The sequence below is a fragment of the Pithys albifrons genome, chromosome 26 (genome assembly GCF_047495875.1).
Source record: "Pithys albifrons albifrons isolate INPA30051 chromosome 26, PitAlb_v1, whole genome shotgun sequence".
Classification (NCBI taxonomy): Eukaryota; Metazoa; Chordata; class Aves; order Passeriformes; family Thamnophilidae; genus Pithys; species Pithys albifrons.
The window spans coordinates 3,207,905-3,222,829 of record NC_092483.1 but is presented as its reverse complement, the minus strand read 5'-3'; the positions used below and the strand labels follow the sequence as shown (position 1 = coordinate 3,222,829).

Here is a 14,925-nt window from a genome sequence, read left to right as displayed (position 1 = left end):
GGACTTAGCATAAATTAGGTAGACTTGCTTTGTATATTGGTAAAATGCATTACTACATGGTAGAGGATGGAAATATGTCCCTTTTAGGAAATAACAAAAAGTTCTATTATGTTTTCTAATTCTCCTACTGTAATAGCTATATTTTTTCTTCTAGGCTGCATGCAGGGTATGATTCCATATCTTCCTGAGCTGATCCCTCACCTTATTCAGTGCCTCTCTAATAAAAAGGCTCTTGTGCGTTCCATTACATGCTGGACTCTTAGTCGCTATGCACACTGGGTAGTTAGCCAACCCCCAGACACATACTTGAAGCCATTAATGACTGAGTTGCTAAAGCGCATTCTGGATAGCAACAAGAGAGTACAAGAAGCTGCCTGCAGGTGAGCCAAAGCTTAAAAAAAATCATAGAATCATAGAATCGATTGGGTTGGAAAAGACCTCCAAGATCATCGAGTCCAACCCTTGGTCCAACTCTAGTCCATTTACTAGATCATGGCACTAAGTGCCACGTCCAATCTCAGTTTAAAAACCTCCAGGGATGGTGAATCCACCACCTCTCTGGGCAGCCCATTCCAATGCCTGATTACTCTCTCTGTAAAGAATTTTTTTCTGATATCCAACTTAAATTTCCCCTGGCAGAGCTTAAGCCCGTGCCCCCTTGTCCTATTGCTGAGTGCCTGGGAGAAGAGACCAACCCCCACCTGGCTAGAACTTCCCTTTAGGAAGTTATTGACAGTGATGAGGTCACCTCTAAGCATCCTCTTCTCCAGGCTAAACAACTCCAGCTCCCTCAGCCTCTCCTCATAGGGCTTGTGCTCCAGTCCCTTCACCAGCCTTGTTGCTCTTCTCTGGACTCGCTCCAGCACCTCAATATCCTTTCTGAACTGAGGGGCCCAGAACTGAACACAGTACTCAAGGTGTGGCCTCACCAACGCAGAGTACAGGGGAAGGATCACTTCCCTGGTCCTGCTGGCCACGCTATTTTTGATACAGGCCAGGATCCCATTGGCCTTCTTGGCCACCTGGGCACACTGTTGGCTCATGTTGAGCTTCCTGTCAATTAGTACCCCAAGGTCCCTTTCTGCCTGGCTGCTCTCCAGACACTCTGTGCCCAGCCTGTAGCTCTGCATGGGGTTGTTGTGGCCAAAAGTGCAGGACCCGGCACTTGGCCTTATTGAGCTTCATCCCATTGGAATCAGCCCACCTCTCAAGTCTATCCAGATCCCTCTGCAGAGCCCTCCTGCCTTCCAGCAGGTCGACACTCCCTCCCAGCTTGGTGTCATCCTTGACACTGCTTTTTCATGGGAAAATATTTTAATTCCTTTATTGATGAATGTATGACTCCATTTCTAGCTCTTAATGTATTTTATTTTTTTCCTTTTAAATTGGAGTAGGTTCAGCTTCTTTTGAAGTCATCACGAATAACTCCGAGTAAAATCAAAACAGATAATTTATTTTTCTATTGTCCAGTTTGTTTTTAGAATATATGAATAATCAAACGAAACAATCTATTGCACTAAAAGAAATTATCTGTGTGTGGCACCTGTTTATTTTCAGTATTTGAGGTTTCATTGACCAGAAATCTGGCTTTTATAGGCCTATGTACAAGGTCAATACTGGAAAACTATACTATCATTGCATTAGCAATGTTTATATTTAGCTCAGGATTACCAAATTATTACAATTGTTACAAATATTTCAAGGGATATTCCCTTTCTCTTGAAAGGAGATCCTTGGAGGTAAGATTCCCTTCTCTCCCTTGTCTGCTGATGTTAAAAAAAATGGACACACCATTAATGGAATGGGTACACCTCTTGTGCAGGGAGCTCAGCAAATAAAGCTTTTATATGTCAGTTTGTGTGGGGCAGGAGTGTACACAGCAGACTGCCAAGAAAGTTTCTTCATAAAGCAGGATTAGATCTGTAGCATATATACATAAAAGATTTTTACCAGAATATTTTTAAATTTTGCTCACCACAGTGTAAGAGCTGAATCTTTGTGTTCAATCAAAATAGATTGAGTTTGCCTCAGTAATACCATTTTGAAAATACACCTTGGATGAATTTAAAGACTAAATACAGTTCTATGTTTAAACAGGAGTGGGTAGTGTGGGGCATTTTTGGGTGGTCTTGTTTTGTTTTTTCCAAGATACTGACTTTCCTATTTGGGGTGGGGTTTTTTGTCATTCAGTGCCTTTGCTACTCTAGAAGAGGAGGCTTGTACAGAGCTCGTTCCTTATCTTGCATATATACTTGACACTTTGGTCTTCGCATTTAGTAAATACCAGCATAAAAACCTGCTCATTCTTTATGATGCTATAGGAACTCTAGCAGATTCTGTAGGACATCATCTAAATAAACCAGTGAGTATACCTTATGTTCTGTAGAAACACTCATCATATATTGAAAAACTGGTTTGATGGGTTTTGTAGTGTGCTTTATATGTTATAAAGCATAAATGCTGGCTTCAATAATAATAAATATTTACATTTAAAATACATAGACTGTATGTAATTTTCCCACTACACAAATATCCCCCATTTTGAATAAATAATTCTTTGTTTGGTGGCTTGGGAAATGTGCTTCTTGTTATTGCAACGTTTTTTCCCTCATTCTCATAATTTTTCAGCTCAAAGGAGATATATATATGTCAATATAGATATGAAATGGGACTTTAAAGAATTTGGTGGAATGTATGTGCTAATTTCTAATGACTTTTTTTGTTTGTTTGTAACCACTTTCAGTATAGCTAAGCTGTTCTGAGTGTTTTTCCAGTGCATTGAAGCACATCATCATTACAAATTGCTTTATCCAAGAGTGGGACAGATATGCATTTTACATCTGAAACCAGAATCCTTTGTGCAAAGCAATGGTAACACAGGCAGATGTAGTGGAGTTTTTGTAGTGTACATATTAATAGGATATGCATACATGTCACATGCATCTTATGATGGCTGTTTAAATTTGTTTTATTTCTCTGTAGTGCTTTACATGACAGACAAACTAGGATAATACAATCTGGGTTGTTGCCATGGCATTTTACTTGCCATTCAAGACTCCATAGCATCAAAGGACATCTTTTCCAATCTCTCTCTGGCCCTGGCCAACTTGACTTTTGACAACACCACGAGGTAGCTAAATGGAAGCTCCTGGTGGTGGTGGAACTTTCTTCAGTCACTAAGAATTTTGTATCTTTGGACATAGCATTAGCTGGCAGCACCAATTGTCTCTTTGGATACTTTCTGGGAGCAACAGTACTACAGGGATGCCTTGCTTAATGTCCTTCTGACTGTGACAGCAGTGGTAGGGAGGATGTAACATTTTATACAGAATTGGTAAACACGCCCTTCTGGAGGGATAGAAAATTACTTATTACTTTCTTTATGGATGGGTAGTTGATTGAGGAAGAGGTTTCAGGAACTTGGGGGGATAGGGTTGTGGCATCAGGGCAATGAGAAATGGTTGAGAAAAGCAGGTGGCAGATGCACAGCCAGATTGCATCGCCAGTTAAAACATTTTCTGTAGCCTCCGAGTCAATCCTATAGATTTGTATCAACCCAGGCAGTTAAAAGTTGCTAAACCAAAGCCAAAGCTGGAGGAAAAGATTTGTTCTGCAAAGGTACTTATGTGCTTCAGCAAAAAATCTTTAGACATAAATTTTAAGTTCTAATATTAAACTATTTCTACATATTGCAACAATGATTGAATTACAGTATATCAATTTTCTTTTGCTGAAAAAGTAGAATATATCAATTTTCTAGCTTTGAAATAAACTAGTATGCAATTGAGTGTTTCAGTAGCTGATGCATTTTCATTTTCAACAGGAATATATTCAGATGCTAATGCCTCCATTAATCCAGAAGTGGAACATGTTGAAGGATGAAGATAAAGATCTCTTCCCTTTATTAGAGGTAAATGTAAAAATTTGAATATGTTTTATCAACTTCTTTTGGGCATTACCCCTTTTACTTAGGATGCTCCTACTAGGAAGTGTGACTATAAAAGCTGTCAGTGTTAGGTATTTCCCATTATGGAGAAAATATTATGACAATAGTGAGAAAATTTTGTGACTGAGGAAATGTTATTAAGTTAAGCAGAAATCTTTTAGATTTATTTTTTTCCTGCCATTCTTGATTGTTTTCTGTGGGATTCTTTGTTTTTTTAAAAAATTGTTCCATCCCTGTTTTTCTTGTCTTCTCTTTCTCCTTGCTCTCCCTTTGTCCTTCCATTAAAACAATTACCGACACGCTGGAGGTATGAACCAGATGATGTAGTCTATTCTCTGTATTTTCCAAGTGTGAAGCAGAAAAACACTTCTAGAAAAATTAGTTTCATAACTCTTGGGTAATGTTAGTACTTATACATTGTCAGGATACTGAAGTTTAGTGTAAGTGCTAGCTGAATTATAGTAATTGTCTTCATATGAATTGTCTTGGCCACCTTGAAGAAGATTCTGCTTCTGAGAAATTTTCTCAATTGACATACATAGGAGAGAGTAACAGTTAGCTGACAGTTGCCTTGGCTCAGCTAATCAGTACTACCTTTCCAGGTTGTTTTTACTTAATCAGTTACTTGTGGATATACTTAAAAGGCTTTTAATTTACCTCACACAAGTAAAAGCTACTTGGGGGAGGTGAGGAAAGTTAGTGTCTCTCTTGCTTTTTTTTCTTTATTTTATTCCAGTGCCTGTCGTCTGTTGCTACTGCCTTGCAATCTGGCTTTCTTCCGTACTGTGAGCCTGTGTACCAGCGTTGTGTAAATCTGGTGCAGAAGACTCTTGCACAAGCCATGGTATTTTTCTATTGCTATTCCAGTGTCTTAAGAATATTTCCTTAAACCAATGTATTAACTATGTAAAGTTAGGGGTTTGCAGGGAGATTTGTGGTATTAACTGTTGAATATTTAAATGAAGCTGCAGTTCTGAAACTGTTTATTTTTACTTTTATGCATACCCCTGAGAAAGTGCATAATTTGTTGCAGTTGCACAATGCGCAGCCAGACCAATACGAGGCTCCAGATAAAGATTTCATGATTGTGGCTCTTGATTTACTCAGTGGTTTAGCTGAAGGACTTGGAGGCAACATTGAACAGCTTGTGGCTTGCAGCAATATCCTGACACTAATGTACCAATGCATGCAGGTGAGATGAGTAACCTGTTTAATCCAAGAATTTTCTTTCCTAAGAGAATCAGAAACACTTCTACAATTGTCAGGTTTTTTTCTTCCTCTCTTTAGGATAAAATGCCTGAGGTACGGCAGAGTTCTTTTGCATTGTTAGGTGATCTGACAAAGGCGTGTTTTCAGCATGTTAAGCCTTGCATCGGTATGTTTCTTTTACATCTTAAATAATTAACTTGTTTTACAAACTGATAAGAGGCTGGTTTAGCCATTGTTAAGTTCCCTTTTTTGAGGCTTTCCTTGTCATGGTGTTGTAAGTTTTCATTTTCTTTTATCAGCAAGGGTCTGTAGTCTTTTGTCCTTTGAACTCTGTTAAAGACATGTTGTTCTTTTTGTAGACAGTGCAAAAGTTCGTTTTACTGCTTGATTTTTATAATGTAACATGATTCCTGTTTTGCTGGAATACACTTAGTACTTAGACTTCAATTAGAACAGTTGCTTTCTTTAGTAAATTCTAGAATTTGTAGAGTTTTTTGTTCTACTAGAATCCATGAATGCTTGGATAGGCTTAGAATTTAAATTTTAGTGAAATGTTAGTCACAAAGATAGATTATAACATCTGCCAAATAAATTTTAATCAAGGCTGTGATTTTCTTTCTAGGCTTCATTATTGTTGGCTGCTGGGGTTTTGAGGGGGGGGCTTGGTATTGTGTTTGGTGCTTTTTGTTTATGTTGTTGAAGGGGGTGTTTGTTTTGGGGAGAGGGGAGGTTGATTTTTTTTTTTTAGCACAGCTAAATACATAGCTATCCCAGGTGTGCTTTTCCCCCTCACTCCCAGGAAGGGGATAAAAAAGGTTTTTAGAGTTACATAAATGTAAAATCTATTAGAAATATTTTTAAATCTTAGTTTGAAAAGATTTGCATTGATCTGCTTAGGTTGTATCATCCAGGTTAATCTCATATATAGCAAAAATACAGCTCTTGTTAATTCAAGTGTAATGCTTTATGAGAATTTAAATATGCTTACATGATTTTAAAAAAAAACTTCCTTCCCCTCGTGATCTTACAGTAATGGAACAAGATGGTTGTATTGTGTGATGAGATTTTAAAATGTTCTTTCTAGCTGACTTCATGCCCATTTTGGGAACAAACCTAAACCCTGAATTCATTTCTGTGTGTAACAATGCCACCTGGGCAATTGGAGAAATCTCCATCCAGATGGGTAAGATTTTTTTTTGAATATTTGCATATTTAGAATGATTTGTCTGGGTTGGGGTTTTTTATTATTTTTAGTGATGCTTTCATGTTAAAAATTTCAATTAAGTTTTACATTCTTGCCCTTGACAGTAAGTTCAATGCACTAGATCTAAATAGATTATGTATATTAACGGTCATTTTCTTCTGAATGTTTCTTTTTGGCTATTTCAGGTATAGAGATGCAGCCTTATATTCCAATGGTGTTGCACCAGCTTGTAGAAATAATTAACAGACCCAACACACCAAAGACATTGTTAGAGAACACAGGTATCAAAAAACTGAACCATTTATGGTGAAGGGAATTAGAGGGGTGTTTTTTCTAATATGATTTTAGAAAATCGAATAAAACATTTTATTGCTATGTATTTGGCTTTTATAAGCAAACCCAACTGTTTTGCAGAAGCTCTTGCAAGTCTCAGTCTTGCAGAAAAACATCTGTCATGTATCTAGATTATTAAAGTTATTGCTTTCTCACCTTTATAGCATTTTATATTTATTTATCATCTATTTAAGTATTCTTCCAATTTTATTTATTTATACAATATGACAAATGTATGCAGTAACACCTAAAGATTTAGTGGCTTTACACTGATTTTAATATATGCATGTCCTTACACATGTACTGTATGTATATGTCTAGTGTTTGAAACAAATGTAATTCGTATATATATAACAAATAATGAACTCTTTGAATTTGCAGTAATGCACTTTTTAAAATATTAATTTTAGTAATATAGAAAATATAAAAAATATAGATCTGTGATGACAGTTTTACCACAACATAACTGAAATTCTGTGTAATTTTATTACCTGATCAATTAATAACAAATTTCTGAAAAGAAGTCTTAACAGTGGCATGTACGTTTCTTATGTTCTGGCCAGCTGCTTTGCCTTCCAAACTGGGAGCAGTCCCCAAATGCCTTATTGAACTGGAATTTCTGAGACTTGTTCTTTTGCATTTATAGAAGCCATGTTCTGGTATGAAGAGCACCTTCTACAATTCAGCAAAACTTTATTAATAATTTAACACGTTTCTGGTTTACTATTTTACTAAATGAGAATCTTTTGACTTTTTTCTGTTTGAAAACTGTCTTATAAGAAAAAATTATAGTCATTATACTGGACATAATTGAAAATGATGCAAATTCAGTGCTAGTTACATTTGGACTTGAGCTAAGTATGAGATAAATTGGGATTTCTTTCCATATGTATTTTTTCCTCCAGTATTCTCTACACTCCATCCCCTCATTTAGTATGGAAGGTGAACTTGAAGGAAAAATTGCCTAGTTGTCTGGCATATTATAGGTGCTGCTTTTTGAAAAGATAATTTTTGCACTAATTGCTTGTTATGGAATAGTATAGCAATATAAATTTTATTTCCCCCTGCTTCAACCCCCTTTCATCTGCACTGATGGATGTGTAATATCTGTAGCTGAGAAACATCCAGTACCTAAAAGTTTGCTTCCATTACTGCTAGAGAATTTTTTGAAGCATCCAAACACTGACTTTTTTTTAGTATCTTAATGGTTACTTTAAATGCAGATGCATAACTACAAATAAATGTCGAGTGTGGTGTACTTTTAAGTTTATTGTGGGATACTGTGCTGCATGGCATTGGTACATGCAAGGGTACTACTGTTTTCTGCTGTAGGTTGTTATGTAATGAGCTATGAAAACACTTCTCTTATAGAAACATGAGACCAGCTTAAGTAAAAGTAGTTACATAGAATATAATGAGTACATGCCAAAAAGTTAAGCTTTGACAGAAATTATTATTCCTTGTACAGACTCTAGCTGTGAGAATTTAGAGATACACCTTAAAAGTTTTCATTTTAAAGTATCACTTTAAATGCAGTTTTATGTTAGATCTGCTGAAAATTTGACACTGCACACAGAGTACATTACCAGTGAGCTGCAGCTTTCATGGAATAGGTACATTTAAAATTGCTAGTGTATCCTGCACTAAACTTTTAATGGAGAAAGCATCATCTACTTTATTGCATGTTTCATGAAACTGTTCACAAATGCTTGTTAATTAGTCTTGCATAGTATGTCCCTTGAACACAGGTTTCCTTTCTCTGCTTCATAAAAATCTTCTGGATTTTAGTATCATTTATGTATTTTGCTTCAAATAATCCTGATACATTATTTCCCACCTCTTTTTTATAGAGATTAATCTTTTGTGAGTTGAGCAAACACCATTAAAACACACTTGCGTGATGATATTTTCTTCAGTCTGGCCCTCAGAACAAAGAACCACACTACCTAATCATTCAGAGAAGCAGTTTTGCTTCTCATGTGTCCTTATGCTTTTGTATCAGAAGTCAGATTCTTATACAAGTCTTATGAGGGAGTTTTTCTGAACAGGAGAAATATTTGGATTAAAAAATTAATTTTCTCCACTCAGTTGCTGTGAGCTAGCAACCCCTTTAATTTCTCTAAAAGATTATGAAGGAAGCAAATATTTTGGGCTCTTTGAGAGTGTTTAATCTATTTAGTGTTTATTAGATAGACCACAATGTATTCAATGTAAAATTGTTTATAAATATATTTTTACTGATAGATAATAGACCTATTAAAATCTTGAATTCAAAATATTGAAAAAATCATAGAATCATAGAATCGAATGGGTTGGAAAAGACCTCCGGAATCATCGAGTCCAACCCTTGGTCCAACTCTAGTCCATTTACTAGATCATGGCACTCAGCGCCACGTCCAATCTGCGTTTAAAAATCTCTAGGGATGGGGAATCCACCACCTCTCTGGGCAGCCCATTCCAATGCCTGATTACTCTCTCTGTAAAGAATTTTTTTCTGATATCCAACTTAAATTTCCCCTGGCAGAGCTTGAGCCCATGCCCCCTTGTCCTATTGCTGAGTGCCTGGGAGAAGAGACCAGCCCCCACCTGGCTATAACTTCCCTTCAGGTAGTTATAGACAGTGCTGAGGTCACCTCTGAGCCTCCTCTTCTCCAGGCTAAACAACTCCAGCTCCCTCAGCCTCTCCCCACAGGACTTGTGCTCCAGTCCCTTCACCAGCCTTGTTGCTCTTCTCTGGACTCGCTCCAGCACCTCAATATCCTTTCTGAACTGAGGGGCCCAGAACTGAACACAGTACTCAAGGTGTGGCCTCACCAACGCAGAGTACAGGGGAAGGATCACTTCCCTGGTCCTGCTGGCCATGCTATTTTTGATACAGGCCAGGATCCCATTGGCCTTCTTGGCCACCTGGGCACACTGTTGGCTCATGTTGAGCTTCCTGTCAATTAGTACCCCAAGGTCCCTTTCCGCCTGGCTGCTCTCCAGTCACTCTGTGCCCAGCCTGTAGCGCTGCAGGGGGTTGTTGTGGCCAAAGTGCAGGACCTGGCACTTGGCCTTATTGAGCTTCATCCCATTGGAATCAGCCCATCTCTCAAGTCTATCCAGATCCTTCTGCAGAGCCCTCCTGCCTTCCAGCAGGTGGACACTCCCTCCCGGCTTGGTGTCATCAGCAAATTTGCTGATGATGGACTCAATCCCCTCATCTAAATCATCAATAAAGATGTTAAACAGGACCGGACCCAACACTGACCCCTGGGGAACACCACTAGTGACCGGCTGCCAGCTGGATGTAGCTCTGTTCACCAGCACTCTCTGGGCCCGACCCTCCAGTCAGCTCCTAACCCAGCAGAGGGTACACTTGTCCAGGCCACGGGCTACCAGCTTTTCCAGGAGTATATTATGGGAGACAGTGTCAAAGGCCTTGCTGGAGTCCAGATAGACCACATCCACAGCCTTCCCCTCATCCACCAGGTGGGTAACCTGATCGTAAAAGGAGATCAGGTTGGTCAGACAGGACCTGCCCCTCCTAAACCCATGCTGGCTGGGTCTAATCCCTTGTCCACCCTGAAGGTGCTGTGTGATTGCACTCAGGATGAACTGCTCCATAACCCTGCCAGGCACGGAGGTCAGGCTGACAGGCCTGTAGTTGCCAGGGTCCTCCTTGCAGCCCTTTTTGTGGATTGCGGTGACATTCGCCAACTTCCACTCATATGGGACCTCCCCAGAGAGCCAGGACTGTTGGAAGATGATGGAGAGCAGCTTGGCAAGCTCTTCTACCAGCTCCCTCATCACCCTGAGATGGATCCCATCTGGTCCCATAGAATTGGTAGCATCCAGCTGGCTTAGTAAGTCAGTAACTATATCCTCCTGGAATACAGGAGGGCTATTCAGGTCCCTCTCCCTTTCTACCAGCTCCAGAGGCCACTTGTCTTGAGGGCCACCTGTCTTACTGGTGAAAACTGAGGCAAAGTAGGTGTTAAGTACCTCAGCCTTCTCCTCATCTTCCTTAACTATATTTCCCTCCAAGTCCAACAGAGAATGGAGGTTTTCCTTGCCCCTCCTTTTGTTATTAATGTATTTATAAAAGGACTTTTTGTTATCCCTAAGAGAATTAGCCACATTTACTTCAAATTCCACTTTTCTTTCCCTAATTTTTTTCCTGCATGACCCAGCTCTATCTGTAAATTCTTTGTAAGTAGCCAGCCCTTTTTTCCATAGTCTGTAAACTTTCTTTTTATCCCTGATTTCTTTTAGGATCTCCCTATTTAACCAAGCCGGCCGTCTTCCCCTCCGGCTGGCCTTTCAGCACACTGGTATTGCCTGTTGCTGTGCACTCAAAATTTCCTTCTTAAAACATGTCCAATCCTCCTGGACCCCCTTGCTGTTAAGGGTTGTTTCCCAGGGTATGCTCTGAATCAGTTTTTTGAATAGGCCAAAATCTGCTCTCTGGATGTCCAGAGTAGAGGTTTTAATGGTGGCTCTCCTTACATCCCTGAGGACTGAAAATTCTATTATTTCATGGTCACTATGCCCCAGGCGTCCTCCAACCACTACATCATCTACCAGCCCCTCTCTGTTTGTAAACAGTAGGTCTAGCGGGGCCTTACCCCTGGTAGGCTCATTTACCAGTTGATGAAGGAAATTGTCCTCTATACACTCCAGGAACCTCCTTGACTGCCTCTTCTCTGCAGTATGAAGTTCCCAGCAGATATCTGGCAGGTTAAAGTCACCCACAAGAATAAGGGCTGGAGATTTTGAGACATCCGCCTGCTGCTTGTAGAATAATTCATCTCCTTCATCATCCTGGTTGGGCGGTCTGTAACAGACACCCACAAGGGTGTCAGCCTTGTTGGCCTTCCCCCTGATTCTGGCCCACAGGCACTCAACCTTGTCACTGCTGACCTCAAGTTCTACAGAGTCAAGAGACTCTCTAACATATAAAGCTACCCCTCCACCTCTCCTTCCCTGCCTGTCCTTTCTGAAGAGCTTGTAGCCCCCCATAGCAGCACTCCAGTCATGTGAGTCATCCCTCCATGTTTCTGTGACAGCAACTATGTCATAGTTTTCCTGCTGCACTATGGCTTCCAGCTCCTCTTGTTTGTTTCCCATACTGCGTGCATTGGTGTACATGCACTTCAGCTGGGCCATTGATTTCATTCTCAACTCGGGCTCTATGCCCTTAGGCCTATCTCTGGAGAGCCCAGTTGCCGTCCCTTCCCCCTTCAAACCTAGTTTAAAGCCCTCCTTAACAACCCTGCCAACTTATGGGCTACAGTGCTTTTGCCCTTCTTAGATAAATGAAGCCCATCTGGTTTGATGAGACTGGGCAACATGGAGTTTGCCCCATGATCAAAAAACCCAAAATTTTGATGATAGCACCATCCCCTAAGCCACCTATTGGTAAGCTGGGCTTTCCTAAACCTTTCCTCATTCATCCCGGCTAGCACAGGAACTGAGGCAATTACTACCTGTGCTCCTGTCCCATGAAGTGATCGGGTCAGTGCCTTGAAATCTTTTTTAATTACCCTGGTACTCCTTTTATTAATGTCATCACTTCCAACCTGGACAACCAACAGCGGGTAATAGTCTGAGGGTTGGATAAGCTTAGGAAGTCTTTTGGTAATATCCCTCAGCCTGGCCCTGGGAAGGCAGCAAACCTCCCTGTGGGATGGGTCTGGCTGACATAGAGGGCCCTCAGTTTCCCTCAGAAGGGAGTCACCGATTACAACAACCCTTCTCTTTTTCCTTGTATCTGTAGTTGTAACCCGTCTGGTAGACTGGGGGTAACCAGAAGACCTTGTAGATAGATCTTCCTCCTGACTGTCATCTGACAGACTGTCCGAGTCCAGGGCCATATACCTGTTTTTTAAGGGCACCCTGGCAGGTGAAAGGGGTCGAGAAGGGGTGTTTTTGCCTCTACGACCAGGCACCTGTTTCCATTCGTCCCCATCCATATGGTCCGTTCTGTCTGCCTGATGGCAGGAGGGGCTGGGCTTCACCACCTCCTGCTGGGCTTCCTTAGGAGTCAAAAGGGTGTGACTCCACCAGTCAATTTCCCTTTCACTCTCCCTTATGTTTCTGAGCCTATCCACCTCTTCCTTTAGTTCTGCCACCAGACACAGCAAATCGTTCACCTGCTCACAGTCTATGCAGCCAGAGGCCTGAGTGGGTCCATCCTTTTTAGAGGGTTCTCTCTGTATTGACACCCCTCTACTGGTAACAGGAGCAACAGCTTTCATTTTTTTGGGAGGCATGACTGCCTTGAGCTGTGGGGAAAGGTAGAAAAGAGAAACAAACAAACAGAAAGAAAAAAGGGAAAAGAAAAAAGAGAAAAAAAAAAAAGGCCGCAGAAATACCTAGGCTTATGCCCTGCCTGTGCGAACTGCCGTGCAAACTGACGTGCCATGCCCTCACTGACGTGCCACACCCCTGTTTGCCCGCTCCTGTTCGCTGTGCTCCAGGTCGCTTGCGCTCCCTAGAGATGTTTTTAAAGCCTTCTCACTCTCCTGCTAACGAGCAAGCCACACCTCCAACTCCCCTCTGAGTCGCCTGCTGATAGCTGAAGGAGCAGCAAAGAAAGCTTGGCAGGAGAAAAAAAAAAATTTAGCACTGCTTGATACTAAAACTGAAAATGTCTGTCAATAGTATCCATAATAGTACTTTTTATTAAAAATTTTGAAGTGTATGGTAGGTAACTTTGCTGTAAGAGATGATTCGGAAGAGGGCAGAATGACTGCTTACATCAGAAGGCCTTTGGATTTTAAATTGTGTTTTTTGGTGTTCTCTCATTTGCTTCTTTAATTTTTCTTTTTTCCTGGAGAGTATACCATACATGTTGCTGCCTCTTATTCAAGGGGTGATAATAAACAGCACTGGTGAAATCTTATGTTTACTATCATATACAGATTCTGTTGGCTTCTGTTTCTGAGTTATTTGTTGTTTTTTCTTTATTTTTTTTCTCCTCCCCCCTCATTTGCTCATGTCTTGGTTGGCGTTTGGTGGTGTATAACCGTGATTGCATTACCTTAGCAATAACAATTGGTCGTCTTGGTTACGTTTGTCCTCAAGAGGTGGCCCCCATGCTACAGCAGTTTATAAGACCCTGGTGTGTATTATTCAAATTTTTTTTAATTCATTTTTCTTCTCTTTCTTTCTTTCTTTCTTTCTTTCTTTCTTTCTTTCTTTCTTTCTTTCTTTCTTTCTTTCTTTCTTTCTTTCTTTCTTTCTTTCTTTCTTTCTTTCTTTCTTTCTTTCTTTCTTTCTTTCTTTCTTTCTTTCTTCTTCTTCTCTTCTCTTCTCTTCTCTTCTCTTCTCTTCTCTTCTCTTCTCTTCTCTTCTCTTCTCTTCTCTTCTCTTCTCTTCTCTTCTCTCTCTCTCCTCTCCTCTCCTCTCCTCTCCTCTCCTCTCCTCTCCTCTCCTCTCCTCTCCTCTCCTCTCCTCTCCTCTCCTCTCCTCTCCTCTCCTCTCCTCTCCTCTCCTCTCCTCTCCTCTCCTCTCCTCACCTCTCCTCCCCCTCCCCTCCCCTCCCCTTCCCCTCCCCTCCCCTTCACTTCCCTTCCCTCCCCTTCCCTTCCCTTCCCTCCCCTCCCTCCCTCCCCTCCCCTTCCCTCCCTCCCCTCCCCTCCCCTCCCCTCCCCTCCCCTCCCCTTCACTCCCCTTCCCTTCCCTTCCCTTCCCTTCCCTTCCCTTCTCTTCCCTTCCCTTCCCTTCCCTTCCCTTCCCTTCCCTTCCCTTCCCTTCCCTTCCCTTCCCTTCCCTTCCCTTCCCTTCCCTTCCCTTTATCTCACTTTTAAATATATTTTCAGTTGGTTACAAAATCTCAATCCTTAATTATTGCCAACCATGTGACTAATCTTGTCCTATCAGGTTTGTGAGTTTTTAGTAGCACTGTCATGTATTCTTTATGTTGTGGCTAATGACTAATTTATGCATGGGATAAGATTGTCACATGCTTGCGTGCTAAAGCTTGATTATGAAAGAACATTTTAAAATCCACGAGAATGAGAATACAATGCATGCAAATACTGTAAAATTTAAACTGGGCATTACTTTACTTAAAATTCAGTCTGAGGCTTGAATTGCTATAAGGAATATGTTTCTAGACATAGTTTGCTTGCTGCTGTAAAGGTTAAATAAGTGTTATTTAAGTGGTATCTGATGTAATGTTCTGCTTCTAATAATGATAGTTTCTATAAATATTTTATATACATGTTTCTTTTGTATTTAATAGAAT

General features: G+C 40.6%; 1 protein-coding gene across 3 annotated transcripts in view; it reads left to right on the top strand.

Annotated features, from left to right (window-relative positions):
- Positions 1-14,925, top strand: part of LOC139683049 (transportin-1-like) — a 96,517-nt gene that overhangs the window by 60,546 nt on the left and 21,046 nt on the right. For all 3 annotated transcript variants that reach the window (XM_071577792.1, XM_071577794.1, XM_071577793.1), the window contains 9 exons: positions 155-380; positions 2,191-2,362; positions 3,824-3,910; positions 4,683-4,790; positions 4,980-5,138; positions 5,234-5,321; positions 6,240-6,338; positions 6,545-6,640; positions 13,722-13,797. In XM_071577792.1, coding sequence (XP_071433893.1) covers positions 155-380; positions 2,191-2,362; positions 3,824-3,910; positions 4,683-4,790; positions 4,980-5,138; positions 5,234-5,321; positions 6,240-6,338; positions 6,545-6,640; positions 13,722-13,797 — 1,111 coding nt within the window. The remainder of the gene's footprint in view (positions 1-154; positions 381-2,190; positions 2,363-3,823; positions 3,911-4,682; positions 4,791-4,979; positions 5,139-5,233; positions 5,322-6,239; positions 6,339-6,544; positions 6,641-13,721; positions 13,798-14,925) is intronic.